The 16587-nt window shown below is 43.5% G+C and overlaps 1 protein-coding gene across 3 annotated transcripts in view; it reads right to left on the reverse strand.

Annotated features, from left to right (window-relative positions):
• The window catches only part of Elf2 (E74 like ETS transcription factor 2), an 87727-nt gene that overhangs the window by 51885 nt on the left and 19255 nt on the right, over nucleotides 1-16587 (reverse strand). For 2 of the 3 annotated variants that reach the window (XM_036190413.1, XM_036190414.1), the window contains exon 4: nucleotides 5770-5935. The exons of the other annotated variant lie outside the window; for it this stretch is intronic. In XM_036190413.1, coding sequence (XP_036046306.1) covers nucleotides 5770-5935 — 166 coding nt within the window. The remainder of the gene's footprint in view (nucleotides 1-5769; nucleotides 5936-16587) is intronic. 3 annotated transcript variants of the gene reach the window in all.

The raw sequence follows: 16587 nt of genomic DNA on the forward strand, positions 1-16587 counted from the left end.
ACACACACTGAGCTGTGGACTGACTGACACACACTGAGCTGTGGACTGACTGACACACACTGCGCTGTGGACTGACTGACACACACAGTGAGCTGTGGACTGACTGACACACACAGTGTGCTGTGGACTGACTGACACACAGTGCGCTGTGGACTGACTGACTGACACACACACACTGAGCTGTGGACTGACTGACACACACACTGAGCTAAGAAAGGACAAGGAAAAACTGCTTGCTGAATGCACGTATTTGCTGTGATTTGGTTTTTTCCTTTTTCACATGGAGATGAAACAAAAACACAACAGATGTAAACAGAGTTCAATGTTCTGACTCAATGCACTACAGACCTGTCAAACTTGGAAGCCTACAGAAAGCTGCTGATGAAGTCAAGGGGAGACTTGCTCAAGAACTGTACTTCAAGTATTTCTTTCATGACGTTCTGACAACCCTGAATAAACACTCTGAAAAGCTGAAATATTGCCAAGTAAGTGCTATGGAGAAAAACTGAAGGCAGAGCCGGCCAAACGAAGGCAATGCTCTTTCCTGCCACACAAAGATATTTGAAAGGCTAAAAGGAGAAAGTGAAACTCAGTCACCCAGGATGCTCTCTCAGATTTGCTTCTACAATTCTTCATGTTTTTCAAAATACAAACATTTCTAAAACTAACTTTACTTCTGTATAATTTTCTTACCAGCACAAATGCAGCCATGAAAACCCACCCCCATGGGGCCATTACCTTTTCCCTAGGTCTAGGTCTAGCTTATTTCCACAGCATCACATGAGGAAGACTCCCCAACCTGCCTCTTCCCTGTCGTTACTGTGCTGCAGTTAGACCCAGCAGCTTCTATCTGGGACTCACTCTTTCCACCCTACTGTCCATCCCAGGAGAGTAGCTGCATCATCAGGGCTCACACAGCTTCAGCCTGGCCTTGTTCAATGAAGAGGCGGGCAGGGGACCAGAGGAGGAGAGACTAGAGGACTTACTCCCTGGCTCCTTCACTATGGCACTACCATCAGCCAGGTGCATCCTGTGACCAAGGCCCCAGGTTTTCCCAAGGTGATTCCTTTGCCAGGGCAACTGCTTTGCATCTGAGTAGCTGAGTAGTCCCTGCTCTGAGCTCTGGAGCCAAGAACAGAAATAGCTCTGTTGTAGAGCACTGGAACACTGCTCCCCGCCCCCTCCTTCGCATTGGGCTTGCTTTCCTTTCCTAAAACTTCCCACAAATTAGCCTAATTTGAGTATGCCATTCCTTTGCCAGAACCCTGGTAATTCCTCTATGCATCTGTAAATACCTAAATATTCCTTCTTGGATACTTTATTTCAACTCACAATCAATGTGACTATTAACAAAATCATCGGCTTCTCAAGACAGTCTTTCCTTCCACAAATCTCTGCAGGATGTCACTGACTCTTATTATCACAGGGTGACACTTTTCGTGAGTGTGCCCCTCCCTTGTCTCCAGGTTAGAACTGACGTGGGATGATATTTATGTAGCTCTCTGTTCCTACGGCCATTACGTTAATATTTCTTAAGTCACAGTTCAACTTCAGGCCAGTCTTCCTGCCTCTTGTCCCAACAATTGATATTTGAATTCTATTTATTTATGTATACTACTTGAGACTGAACATAAGGCCTTGCATAGTAGGTAAGCACTTTCCCACTAGGCCACATCCCAGCCTATATTTAGAATCCATCCTCTACCCAGAGATGCCCAGTCCACAGCCGTGCTTCCTCCAGAAAAGCCTCCAAGTCTTGTGCCTGTTTTATCTGCTTAATTACTAACTCTTGATATTCAATAAAATTTATTTCCTATCTATATATTTAATGTGAACATTAAGAACTATATTGTCAAATCTCTGTAGAGAATCCAAGAAACTCCTGCCTCTCATCACACCCACCGGTCAGCAGGCCCTGTGAGTTATCTCAGGCCTCCAGAGACAAGGCCAGCCTCCACAGCTTACTCCACACCTGCTTACTGCTGCTCTGAAAGGCTCTCTGGGATCACTAACCTGAAGAACCTCACGGCAGCTTCTTAGCAGCTTAGATGAACGCACCTCTTGAAAAGTTTTACAGAACCTAGTGTTTCCCACATTTAAGAGGATGTTAGTTCACCCCTAAGCTCTGAGAGGAAAATGTAGACTTCTAAAAGAAAGGGTCAGCCAAATAGACACACAATAGTTACTGCCAAACTGAGAACCCTTGTACACACAAGGGAATGAAGGGCTAGGACCCTAGCACTCGACATGCTTAACAACTAGGGTAGTGTTTCTGGCGTGGATGTGGGTACAGAGAACTAAAAGAAGAAAAACTTCAATGTGACCACCAGAGCTTAAAGAACAAGTTAAACTATTATTTTAGGCTGGTAAAATATCATAAGCCAGGTGTAGTATCACACAACTTTAATCATAACACTCGGGAGGCAGAAGCCGGCAGATCTGTCTTCAAGGCCAAGTGGTCTACATACCAAGTTCCAGGACAGCCAGGGCTACACAGAAAGACCCTGTCTCAAAAAACAAAAAGCCCCCCCCTCCCTCCCTCCCCCTCCCTCCCCCCCCTCTGTCTCTCTCTCTCTCTCTCACGCACACACACACACACACACACAATCATACTTTAAAGGAAGTCTAGGAAGTTTTTCCTAAACTTCTACAAGGAAATCCTATTGTATACATTTTTTTAATTTCATGTGTTCATGATGTGTATGTGCATGTGTTAACATGCCAGGATGCACATCTGGAGGTCAGAGGACAACTGTGTGGAGCCAGTTCTTTCCTTCCAAGGCAACAGAGGTCCTGTTGCTAGGTCGCCAGGCTTGCAAACAAGCCCCAGTAACCACTGAGCCATCTCAACAGCCCTTACACAATAGTCTTAATTCCCTCAATTCACCAAATAAAAACTGAGACTTTGTATTCCTTTCTGCTTCTTCTCAGTCATTTTCTGTCTAAACCTCTTTTTAAACAAGTTTAGAATTTCAGTTACAAACTTGTAACATCACAAGGAATGACCCTCCCATTCTGACCCATTACTGAATGGAAACACATTCTAAATATCAGAAGGAAATCCACTTAAAGTGTGTGGTTCGATAAAAATCAAGAAACAACAACAACAAAAAAAAAAAGAAACAAAATAAGGCTCAGATTCGCTCATGTAACTATGTGGAGGAGTGTGGTGGGTGCATAGCACAAAAGTTAACCTACGGCCACCAATTATCCTTGTAAAGTCATTAAAATTCATGGCCAAGACTGGGTATGGTAGAGCATGTGGGTCATCCCAGCTCTCAGGATGCAGAAGCAAGAAGGCAGTACCAAGTTCAAGGCCTGCCGAGGGCCCCAGAGAGACTCTCAAAATAGCATTAAATATTTTAAAAAACCATTTGTCAAAAACAATTACAATATCTGATTATAGAGGTAAAACGGAATCATTACAATACAAAAGAAACTGGCTTTTCTCCGAATGGGTCATACTAGGCCCAAGCTGGCCTCAAACCCACAGCCTCTGGAGGCTCAGGCTCTGGAGTAGTCCAGTTATACCTCTGCACCACACCCAGCTCCAGTCCTCTTTTTTAATATCACAATTCACATCTCTGTCCTGTGAATGGAATCCTCTCGATTCCTTAACTGGGTTACATTCATTTCTTATTCCAATTGTTCTACATGAGTTAATTGAAATTAGTGAAGACTTTTCATCAGACAACAACATTTGTCAGCCTGCTCTGGATTCTAATACACTATATACTCTAAAGTATCTAATTATGCAAATCCTGCACTGCTGTTTTTATTTCTTTAAGTTTTCAACTTGATGCCAAAAACCAATCATTTTTGGTTGTTTTTCGTTTTGTTTCATTTTGTTGCTTTTTCTTTTGAGACAGGGTCTCTCTCTGTAGTCCTGGATGGCCTGCAATTTGATATGTAGACCAGGCTGGCCTCAAACTCACAGATCCACCTGCCTCTGCCCCAAGTGCTGGGATTAAAAGTGTGCGCCACCATGCCTACCCCCAAATCTATCTAGAAATCTCAAACACGTTCTCCTTGTGTGCTTCCAGCTTAAGCTGTCATAATTTTTAGTGTAGTTCCTCTTTTATCTGGCGATAGTGGCATAATAGAATCATTACAATATCTACTCCAAACTGTCACTGTATTTACTTTTTAGTTCTTAAACCTCAAGGAGAAGACTCGGGTCTGGAGAGATGACAGTGTGCTGCCTGCTCTTCCAGGAGACGCAGGCCGAAGTCCCAGGACTCACATAACAGCTCACAACTATCTGTAATGTGGGCACCCATGAGTTCCAAGGCATCCAGTGCGCTCCCGCCTCTGGCCCCTGCGGGCACCAAGCACATGTGGTGCACAAACACACTTGCAGGCAAAGCACCCTACACATACAACTAAATCATAACAACATTTTTTTAATGAAAGTCGTCCCTGAACTTCTGCCTTCAGCCTTGAAAACTCACATGCAGGAGCAGCGCTACCGACCAGAACAAGGCCCACTCCAGAGAGCAGTCATGAAGTCAGGCGAAGCGATGCACACTTCACCTGAGCTCTGCTGCCACGGCATCTTGCTCGGAAAAGCAAGGCAGCTTCCAATCTCGAACTCAATAAAAAGATGAAACTGAAGGGCCAAGTGAGTCTGGAAGCTAGCAATACTTAGAAGACGTCACCAGGCCTCGTGGAGCCAAAAGAACCAAACCCCAAAACGCAGTTGGGAGTGTTTGCAAAAATATATTTAAGAAATTTCCAGCAGGTGAGATGGTTCAGTATGTAAAAGCACCAATGACCAAGTGAGTCGTTCCCCCCCCACCCCCAAGACCCACACGGTGGAAAGAGAGAACTGATTCCCACAAGTTGTCCTCTGACCTACCTACACACACACACACACACACACACACACAAAGAAATCTCACTAGGATTGCAAACCAATAATAATATTTTTAAATATTAACAGATTATAATAAAATTTTTATTACTATGGAAGTCACTAAAATGATATAGGGAAAATATTTCTTCATAGTCATAGCAAAAAAAAAAAAAAAAAGAATTACACACACTAATCCCCAAGTACACATATAACTAACAAAATATAAACTGATGGAGACACCAGGATGTCAAAGAACACAGAAAAGAAGAGGAATCTGACAGGCAAAGATGCTTCAAATTGAAGAGGAAAAAAATGATACTGCTCCAGCAATGCTGATTCAAAGGAGGGCTCAATCTGTTACAGAGGGGGAATGCTTTTTTTAATTAGAAAATATCATTTTTGTGTACACTAACTTGCTAACTTCTATAAGTAAATAATAACTAGTGAATATTTATAGTCCCAGAAAAAAGAATAAAACAACTTTTATGATGGCCATATACCAAAGAATTATAATGTAAGGACTCTATTATATTTATATAAAGTCTCTTAAACAAAGATTTGATACCAGTTTCCAACTATGATAAACAACATTTTAAAATCTGTTCTTTGGTATAAGAGTCCCCAGCAATAGCAATACTGAAGCTTACAAAGAGATTCTGGGGCCAGAGAAATGGCTCAGCAGTCAAGAGCACCAGATGCTCAACCAGAGGACCTGGGTTTGGTTCCCAGCACCCACTTGGCAGTACACAGCCACCTGTATCTCTGGTTCCAGAGGATCCGTCACCCTCTCCTGGCCGCCGTGGGCACTACACACATACAGTGCAGCTATGTTTGCAGGTAAAACACCTTTACACGTAAAATAATTTTTTAAAATAAGAGTTGTAGGCAAAATAAACCACTTTTGCAATGTCTACCTGTTTCCGAATTCTCGGTCTCAACTTCTTGTTCTTCCGCCACATCCTGCATCATGTAAGTCTCCTCGTCATACACCAGAACCTGGGCAGCGTAGCCCTGCTCTAATCGTGCACTGGGGACTGGCTCCACAATCACTGCTGGATATTCAGGGACCTTGTCACCTCCCTACAAAAGCAAATTTAAAGAACAATCAAGCTTTTCATTGGAAAATTCTAGATTTCGTTCTGAATTGCTGGGTTCACAAAATCCCCTTCAGTCCACACAGTGCCTTTCATGTGTTACATATATGAATGTATTCGGCAAGGGAATGGAAGGGCTGACTGTGATCATCTTCAAGTCTTCAGAGAAAGAGGAAGGAATCAGGGCTCCTGGATTAAAAACATGTGAAAGCTCACTAAAACAAAGGTAAGAGACTATTCTATGTTTCATGCTAAGGAAGACCAAACCAAAGAGACAAGACAGCACACCCTGAGAAGAACGAGGTGTGTGAACAGGGATCAGATGGGTTCGCAGACCCAAGAAAGCCAAATCACAGCCTAAGAGCAAATAAGTGAGAGCCCTAGAATAGGACAGCGCACAGACACTTCAGACAAGGAAGAGTTCAAACAAAAGAGCATCTCCAGATGCCGGAAAAGGCACGGTGAGGCAATCAAAGTCAGATGAGAAGTTTTTCTTTTGTTTTATTAGAGTGCCACGATAAAACTCACAACATTGGGTTATTAAAAAAAAAAGAATACATGCTGGGCAGTGGTGGCGCAGGCCTTTAATCTCAGCACTTGAGAGGCAGAAGCAGGCTGATCTCTGTGAGTTCAAGGCCAGCCTGTTCTACAGAGTGAGATCCAAGACAGGCAGAGCAGTTACACAGAGAAGCCCTGTCTCAAAAAAACCAAACATTAACTTAAGAAAGAGTGTGAGATATAAGACAGAGAAGACAATCTCCAGGATGTCCACTGTGCTAGGACTTAAAAATCAACTGGGGCTGGAGAGATGGCTCAGCCATTAAGAGCACTGTCTACTCTTCCAGAGGTCCTGAGTTCAATTCCCAGCAACCACATGGTGGCTCACAGCCACCTATTAGAGGAATCTGATGCCCTCTTCTGGTGTAAAGGAGTACGTGCAGCTAGAGCACTCATACATAAATAAGAAAATCTTTTTTAAAAACTTGTTAAAATTTTTAAATAAATAAATAAAAGACTATTAATAAAGCTCATCCCTACTGTGTCTGTGTCCGTGAGGGTATTTCCAGAAACAGTTTGATCATGAGGGCTCTGGCACATTCTTTTTTTTTTTTTTTTTTTAAATAAATTAGGGGTTTTTTTTTTATAATTTATTTAACTTTATTTTATGTGCATTGGTATGAAGGTGTCAGATCCCCTGGAATTGGAGTTACAGACAGTTGTGATCTGCCGCGTGGGTGCTAGGAATTGAACCCGGATCCTCTGGAAGAGGAGCCAGTGCTCTTAACCTCTGAGCCATCTCTCCAGCCGCTCTCTGGCACATTCTTAACCCTTTGGTGGATTCACACTTTGAACAGACTACAGAAGAACTGGAGGTTGGGCCTAGCAGAGGAAGTGTGTCACTGGAGACACCTTAGTCCTGGCTGCTGTCTGAAACGCCTCTGCTTCCTGGCCACCAAGAGACAAACAGTTCTGCTCTGTCATACCTTGCTATCTGACAGGATGCTCCTGTCAAAGACTGGAAAGGTGAACTGTGTAAAATGTAAAGCATCTCCTGAGACAGGATGAGCTGTTAACACCAGCACAAACAGTGACGTTCTTCCTGAACACAACACCAGGGAAAGCCTGTTCCAGACCGTTACCCACATTTGCCTCGCCTTGACAAAGTACTCATTAGTGATCAGATTTTCTGGGCTGAGAAAATCACCAGGATCCCAAGCACAGAAACAAGCGGACAGACCCGCTGTCGGACCACGTGTCTGCAGCACAGGCAACAGCAGGTCCATGCGGAAGGCTTCCCCAAGAACTCAGATGACCCAAGGACCTGAGCAGCTCTATCAGCCACTTCTCCCAGAGGGCCTGTGGGACGTAACTCAGCCTGACACTGAGTCACATTTTACAAGATAATAACTCACTGCTGAAGAGTATTTTCATAAATGATAAACTGTAAAGAAAGGTATAAAAATAACAACGTATGTGAGGATGCAGCTCTGAAAACAAGATGGGATATAGGAGAGGGGTACAGTTGTATTCTAAAACACTTGAAATTTCAGCCCATCAGGACTGCCCTAGGATCATAAGCAGATAAATAATGAATAAATGAATAAATGAATGAATGAATGAATGAATGAATGAATAAATAAATAAATAAATAAATAAATAGAAATGGAATGCTAGCAATTACTCCATCTCAACCCAAATGATAAGTAATGTGGTTTATGTTTTTGGTTTTTGAGACAGGGTTTCTCTGTGTAGCCCTGGCTGTCCTGGAACTCGCTCTGTAGACCAGGCTGCCTTGAACTCACAGAGATCTGTCAGGCTCTGCCTCCCAAGTGCTGGGATTAAAGGCGTGCACTACCACCGCCCGGCTTTCTAATTATTCTTTTTTTTTTTTTTTTTGAGCTGAGGATCGAACTCAGGGCCTTGCGCTTGCTAGGTATGCGCTCTACCACTGAGCTAAATCCCCAACCCTAATAATTCTTTAAATATGTATGTACTTTATATGTGCTTGTCTATAAAACATTTCACCAAAGATTCAATTTGCAAAATACACTGTAAAATAATTTTTTTTGCTAACTATTTCTCTATTTCAGAGGAGACAAAGAAGAGTCCAGCCTTTTAACATCAAGGTGTGGAGGGCAGACAGAGCAAACTGCCGCAACACATCTGGGCACACTAACAGCTGTATCTCCTGCCCTGGCAGCTGCTCAAGCACAGCAACACCCCTAACTGTAAAGCAGCTGCTACCGAGACGCAGGCGCCAAGTGAAGACCCGTGCTCTGGTCACGGCACTGAGGAGCGCTTGCTAAGCAGCACTGAACCGATGCTGACCCACGCACTGGTTATTTAGACGATGAAGTATAAACTGCTTCCTTCCTCCACATTTTCACTTTTTTTTTTCATTCAGGGAACAGTCTCACTATGTTGCTCAGGCTGGTCTCAAACTCCTGGACTCAGGCAATCCTCCTTCGAGTAGTACATGCCATGGTCTCAACTATACTGTATTTTAGAAGCAAATTTAGCACCACATGGCTTCATACTGAAGGATTCCCATCAACCCATCCCAGGGAAAAGAAGAGTTCATACTTGTCATAGTATGAAAACACTCAAGGACTAGAATCCTACATAACGTAAAATTCCTCTATGGACACTCTTCCCAGTCAGGATCGAGCCCCGCCCTCAAGTCTTACCTAGATTAGTGACTAGTGGACATAGTAGCATGCACCTTTAATCCCAGCACTTGGGAGGCAGAGGCAGGCAGACCTCTGTGAGTTCGAGGCTAGCCTGGTCTACAGTGAGTTCCAGGACAACTAGGGCTATTACACAAAAAAAACCAGTCTCAGAAAGGCAAATGAAATTTTAAACAAAAGCTAAACTTTAGCTGATATTTTATTTATTTATTCATTCATTCATTCATTCATTCATTCATTTATTTATTTATTTGTGTTTTATGTACATTGGTGTTCTGCCTGCATGTATGTCTATGAGGAACAGGAGTTATAGACAGTTGTAAGTTGCCATGCAGGTACTGGGATTTGAACTTGGGTCCTCTGGGAGAGTAGCCAGCACTCCCAACCACTGAGCCATCTTTCCAGCCCCATCTTTACTTTTTATATTTCTCAAAAAGACACTCTAATGGGGCAGGTGTGCTGGTCACCATTATTCCCAGCACTCAGAAGGCAGAGACTGGCAGGTCTTTCGGAGCTCCAGGCCACCCTGGGCTACATAGCTGAGTTCCAGGGCAGTCAGGGCTACAAAGTAACTAAAACAGAAAACTGTCTAAAACAAAAAACACTTTAACTCCTGACTCATCGGGATTCCACCACCTTACCAAAAGGTCCTTCAAAATATCAATAATGAACAATTTCTTGTTTTCATCATTCTGTACTGCCTCTCTGCACATACCTCCCCTTTTTGGCAAAATTACATCTTATCTCAAGGCTTTTATACATTCTGCTCTGCCTATAAAAATCAATTTGCCTCACCCTTGAAACAACTTTTTGCCTTCAAGTCTCATTTTAATTATCTGTCTCCTCTAACCATACTCTGCCACACACTTGTCCCTAAATCATTCATTGCCTCTACAATTTGTGGTTACAATTTTTAATTTCTTTACTTTCTACTTTTTCTCTTGTGTTTTATTGATCATGTCCACCAAAACAGCTTTATAATGTTAGTTAGTATATAGTTCCATATACTACTTTGTTACTTCATAAAGCAGATTCTCAAGTATCTGTAGAATGAGACTCTGTGGAGTCTACATAATACCTTGACGGTACAAGCACAGTAAATACAGGTGAGCCCAGCTATTATGCAATCTCTTGCCAGATCTCTGTTGTTCTCTTTTTGAGATAGGGCATCTCCATGTGCCACGGGCTGGCTTTGAACTCACTAGGTGGCTCAGGATGACCTGCTAGGTCTCAGGACATCCGCATGCCTGGAAATGAGCTCCAGATGGACTATGGGAGGACTTCTGGAGTTAGAGAAAAGCCAGCACTCCTCAGGAACTTGAGAAACTGGTTCCCGTCTGCCAGAAGGAGTCAGTTCCCTTACCTCTGGCAGATGGAACATCGGATGCCTATTCGTGGTTGCATATCAAAGCCCACGCCAGCCTCCAGGCACAGGCAGGCAGTCCCTACTCACAAATACTGTTCTGCATTTCAAAGCCCACAATAATCTCCTGGCCCTACCCTCCCTGAAGCTACTAACCGTCTTTATAATCTGCTGCTCTCTACTTGTCCCACACTCGGCCCAGCTCTTGCTTCTCTCTCTCTCTCTCTCTCTCTCTCTCTCTCTCTCTCTCTCTCCCTCCCTCCCTCCCTCCCCCTCTCCCCTCTCCCCTCTCCCCTCTCCCCTCTCCCCTCTCCCCTCTCCCCTCTCCCCTCTCTAGCTATTCTGTTTCTTTCTATCTCCACTACTCTCCCCAGCCACACTGTCTCCCGCTCTCCCACTTCCCCAGCCCTGGCCATGAAAAGACCTCTTCCTTTTCCCTCTGCTCTGGACGGTCTCTCTTCTCTTCCCTGATGTAGCCATGCCGGCAGTTTCCTTACTGGGCCCCTCACATGCAACTTCAACTTTGCAGCAATCCCACTGCCTCAGTACCTCAAGTGCTGGGATTACAGATATATTCCAGCATGTCTGGATTACAATTTTAAAATTTTAAATCTCAAACAGATAGTATTCAACGAGCCTGAAAATGTCTACTGCACTGACTGAATCAGGCCATTTTACCTCACACACAGACACTCACACATGCACACACAGACACTCACACAAGCACACACAGACACTCACACATGCACACACAGACACTCACACATGCACACACAGACACTCACACATGCACACAGACACTCACACATGCACACACAGACACTCACACAAGCACACACAGACACTCACACATGCACACAGACACTCACACATGCACACACAGACACTCACACATGCACACACAGACACTCACACATGCACACACAGACACTCACACATGCACACAGACACTCACACATGCACACACAGACACTCACACAAGCACACACAGACACTCACACATGCACACACAGACACTCACACATGCACACACAGACACTCACACATGCACACAGACACTCACACATGCACACACAGACACTCACACATGCACACACAGACACACTTATCTTTTCAGGCCCTCTTGGCAGAGTTGTGTTAAGAAATGTAGTCAAGTGAGCTGGAGAGATGAATCAGCAGGAATAATAACCTTCTCGCAGGGGACCCAAGTTCAGTTCCCAGCACCCACATCAGGCAGTTTATAACCAACTGTAATCCAGCTCCAGGATCTGAATGAAGTCTTCTTCCAATCTCCACAGCACTTGCACAGGTTTCACAAACACACACGCGTGTGCGCCCACACCCACACACATACACACACATCTTTTCATTGAGAATGAATCTTTAAACAAGGCAAGCACACCATGTAACAGGGCACATAGTCTACCATGTGGCCCTGTCTGTGCTCTTAACCATCAACCAGTACCTCCTCTTCTAACTCCCTTCCACCCTTCCTTACTACTCAGGCTCGCCCCGACTCCTCCTTCACCACCACTGAATACACTGCCCAGCTCAAAGCTGTCTTCCAGCATCGCCACTGCCCAGCCCCCCTCCTGAGCAAGACCACCCTTTCTCGGTTCACTGGCACCTCTGTACTGATGAGCACTGTCAAGTCCTGTCCTTCATCAACCATATGCTCAACTTCAATTTTCAACTTACCACAAGATACAACACTAAAATTTTTGAAATACATTATCAATAGCTCTTCCTGTTCTCCCATTTTGTTTTTCTCTAAACCTGTCCTTCATATTTAGAAAATAAGTCATAGTACTATGTCATAAATGTCTTGAAAACCAAGCACGCACAAAGCACTTGGCCCAGTGCATATCACAGGAGAGTCAGTTGCCAGCGGCTGCCATCTCTCTACAGCGGCAGTGCTGGTCTTCATATCTACTCGGAGGCACCTCGTCACGTTACAGTCAGAACTGCCTGTCACTTCTTCCTTTGCACAAAAACCTTTACCGATCCTGTATTTGTCTATACACAGGTTAAAACACAAAACTATGATTTTCACACTTGCTATGGGTTGAATTATGTCTTCTGAAGTGTTGATGTATGTTTTTCACCCCACTGCCTGTGGCTGTGACCTTATTTGGAAATGGGTCTTTGGAGAGTTGAGATAGGATCAGTAGATGAGCCCTCACCCAATCTGATCAGTCTTTACAAATAAGAACAGCCCGGACCCTCAGGTGGTGGTGGAGGGAACCACTGAAGACACGGGAGAATTCGACCCCCACGACGGGCCGAGTGTGAATCTGCACGAGCTGCCGGGCACAAGGCAGATTCCCACGGCTCTCAGAAGACGACAACACAGCCAATACCGTAGTAAGTGCAGAATTCTGGATTCTAGAACTGTGAGACTATCATTTGGTTCTGTGAAACTGCTCAGTTTATGGGATGTTTTCGAGAGCAGCCCCACCAAACTAACCCACCACCTTTACCAGCGTCTCTGCTACATCACTGCACACAAGCTGTGTGACTTAGTTCCTGTACATAAACCTTCCCAGGACTTCTACTCATGGCATTTTGTAGCCTCCTCATCTGTCCAAATCCTCTTCCTCTACTAGAGGCCTTTCATCCCATTCTAGGGAGTCTTTTTTAATCCCCAACGGGCAGGCTTTTTCTATTCCAAGTCCTTCTGACACAAGTTGTTTGCCTACATTAATGCTATTTAAGGCATTCTATTATAATTACAGATCCAAATCCTTGACTGGACAGTGAAATTATTAGATAGCAAAAATTACACAAGTCCTTGAAGATGCACACGTCACGTAGAAGTACTTGTCGATGAGTTCAGAACAGAGCACAATAGACTCTGCCTTTGGCAGTTATTCACACGCTGAACACATAGCATCTGACCCAAGTAACCTTATGAGTTCTGTGCCAACAGATGATGGAGAACAGAGGCACCTCATATAGATATGCAGAAAGATGAGGAAGAGCAGTAATTAACACATCCACTACCTTCTTAGGATTAGTTTACTCAAGTCACTAAAGTATGCAAAATTAAAATAGATAAAACTCAAAATCAATGGGTCTTTATATGACCTACCTTATTCTCTATAGGCTAGGTTGCCAAATTTAGTAAAGGTTTTGTTGAGACAGAGTCACACTATGTGACCCACACTATCCCTAAACTAATGATTCTCTTGGCTCAGATTCCCAAGAGATTTAATATCAGCCATATCATATCCATAAGTTTCTATTTTTATTGTTTTTACACATATTTATCTATTTATTATTTATTGAGTATCTGTGGCACATTTAATACCAATGAAATTAGGTTTAAAATATCATATTGTTCTTTGCTTACTGTCCTGAATATTTTAAGTTCCAATTTTATTGTTTCATCAGACACATGTTTTTACTTAATTGCTTTACATCTTACACCATGCTTTTTAATTTTGTCAATCTATGCTATATGGCTCTATGTTTAATAAGGATCTTATAACAGTATTATTCTAATTCTCCACTTCATTCTGCTGCCATGCATTTACTTTACGTTATAAACTGCACAATAATTTTTATTTCTGCTGAGTAACTTTTAAAATGATTTTACATGTTGGGTATAATAACACACCCCTTTACTCCCAGCACTCCGGAGGCAGGTGGATCTTTGTGAGTTCAAGGCCAGCCAGGGAATGCAGTCAGACCTTGTCTCAAAAACAAAAACAAAAACAAGAAAAACCCCAAAAATTTATATACCTAAATATGTTACATATTGTTTACAATAAGCTTTACTTTTAAAAAACAAAATTATATTTACCATACAGTAACCATTTCTCCAGGCCTCTTCACTCAAAACCAAGTTTCCAGATGGAATAATTAACTTTCTGCCTAAAAAATGTATTTGTGGGCTGGAGAGATGGCTCAGAGGTTAAAAGCACTGACTTGCTCTTCCAGAGGTCCTGAGTTCAATTCCCAGCAACCACATGGTGGCTCACACCCATCTGTAATGAGATCTGGTGCCCTCTTCTGGCCTGCAGGCATACATGCTGTATACATAATCAATAAATCTTTTTTTAAAAAAATGTATTTGTAATATTTCTTACAGTTCAGGCATATTGGTGATGAATTCTCTCAGCCTTTGTCTGGGGGGAAAACTCATTTTAAAGTTTTTATTATGACATTACTGTGTGCGTGTATGCACCCAGGGTGCAGAGGCACAGTCTGCAGAAGTTGGTTCTTTCCTTGCACTCTGTGGGTCCCAGGAACTGAACCCAGGCCATCAGGTTTAGTGACCCAATGAGCCACAGAGCCAACACAAGGGTTTTTTGTTTTTGTTTTTGTTTTGTTTTTTTTACTGGATGTGTAACTAAAAACTGAGACTTTTACCCTCTGGGCCTTTTTTCCTCTTTTCTTTCACACAGGGTTCCTCTGTGTAAACCTGGCTGTCTTGGAACTCACTCTGTAAACCAGGCTGGTCTCGAACTCATAGAGATCCTCCTGCCTCTGCCTCCTAAGTGCTCATTTGAAGGTGTGTGCCACCACTGCCTGACTTTTTTTTTAAAAAAAGATTTATTTTTACGGCCAGCCAGTGGTGGTGCACTCCTTTAATCCCAGCACTCAGGAAGCAGAGCCAGGTGGATCTCTGTGAGTTTGAGGCCATCCTGGTCTACAGAGCAAGATCCAGGACAGGCACCAAAGCTACACCGAGAAACCTTATCTTGAAAAACCAAATATATATAAAACTTTATGTGTATGTGGGTTTTGCTTGAATGTACGTTATGTGTCCTGGGATATCAGAAGAGGGCAATTGATTCTGTGGGACTGTAGTTATGGATGCTTATGAGCCACCACACAGGTGGCTAGGAACCACACTCAGGTCCTCTGCAGGAGCAGCCAGAGCTCTTAGCCCGAGCATTTCCCCAGCATTTTGAAGGCACTGTGCCCTCTGACTTAAAAGGTTCCAACTAAAGCATCTGCAATGCTAGTCTTCATTCTGTACTGACTGAGCTTCACCGCTGGCTGCTCTTAAGAGTCTTTCTAGGGTTGGGTGGTGTTTAATCCCAGCACTCGGGAGGCTGAGACAAGCAGATCTCTATGAGTTCAAGGCGAGCCAGGGCTACATAGTAAGACTGCCCCAAAAATAAACAAACAAAAAATAAACAAAAGTGAGTATGTAAAGATTGACTTTTTCAGGGAGGTGAGCACTAACAGGGATCTAGCATGGTCTTGGACTGGCTAGACAACTACACCTCTAGGCCCTGCATCAATTTTAAGACTTGTTTTTAAATCTTTTCCTGGTACACTTCAACCATCCTTAATTCTAGAGCTAGTTTAGCCCCACTATGTAAGACATGACCCTTATGGGGGTTGTTAATGAATGCTTTCAACAAGGACTCTTGCACTTGGCTAACTGGAAGGCCAGCATCTCCCAGCACAAGAACTGAGTTTGTGACTCCCTGGCCAGTCCTTTCATGGCTTCATGGAGTCTGCCATGCTGGAATGTTCCAGCCAGAGACAATGGGAGCCCCAGCAAGGCATGCAGCTCTTTCTTTGAGAATGGCGTTTCCTTGCCTTTTGGATACTATATCCTTCAGGGGTTCATTTGAACCTCCCCAAGATTTGTTTCCTTGATTCAAGGGGACAGCTACCTTGTCTCTTTCCGTTCCTTTTTCCTAAGTAAACCAGCTCCAAGCAGCCGACCAGGGCAGTCTCAGAAATGCCCTCTGGTCTTTCAGGGAGCACAATGTCATCATATGCTCTGTTTTCCTGTTTGTTTATGCTGGCAGTCTGGTCTCCACTGTTCCACCACAATCCTAAATGGAAACACTCTCAATTTGTTTCTCTAGAAGCAGAAAGTCATCTTAGAAAGTTCTAGTCACAGTTTTTAAAAATGACTTAACCACATAAGCATAAGTACTTTCACCATGAACAACCGCAAACTACCAGCACGGCTCGGTGAAGGCAGCCCTGGGGGAAGCACAGCTGCTCTCAGCCCGGCCACTGAAGAAGGCAGTCAGCTGCACAAAACTTGATTTCATTTTTCCCCAGAATTTACCTGTCTCTATTCCTGCCTCTCCACACTACAGAATGCAAACTAAA

This window comes from Onychomys torridus, chromosome 6 (assembly GCF_903995425.1).
Source record: "Onychomys torridus chromosome 6, mOncTor1.1, whole genome shotgun sequence".
Taxonomy (NCBI): Eukaryota; Metazoa; Chordata; class Mammalia; order Rodentia; family Cricetidae; genus Onychomys; species Onychomys torridus.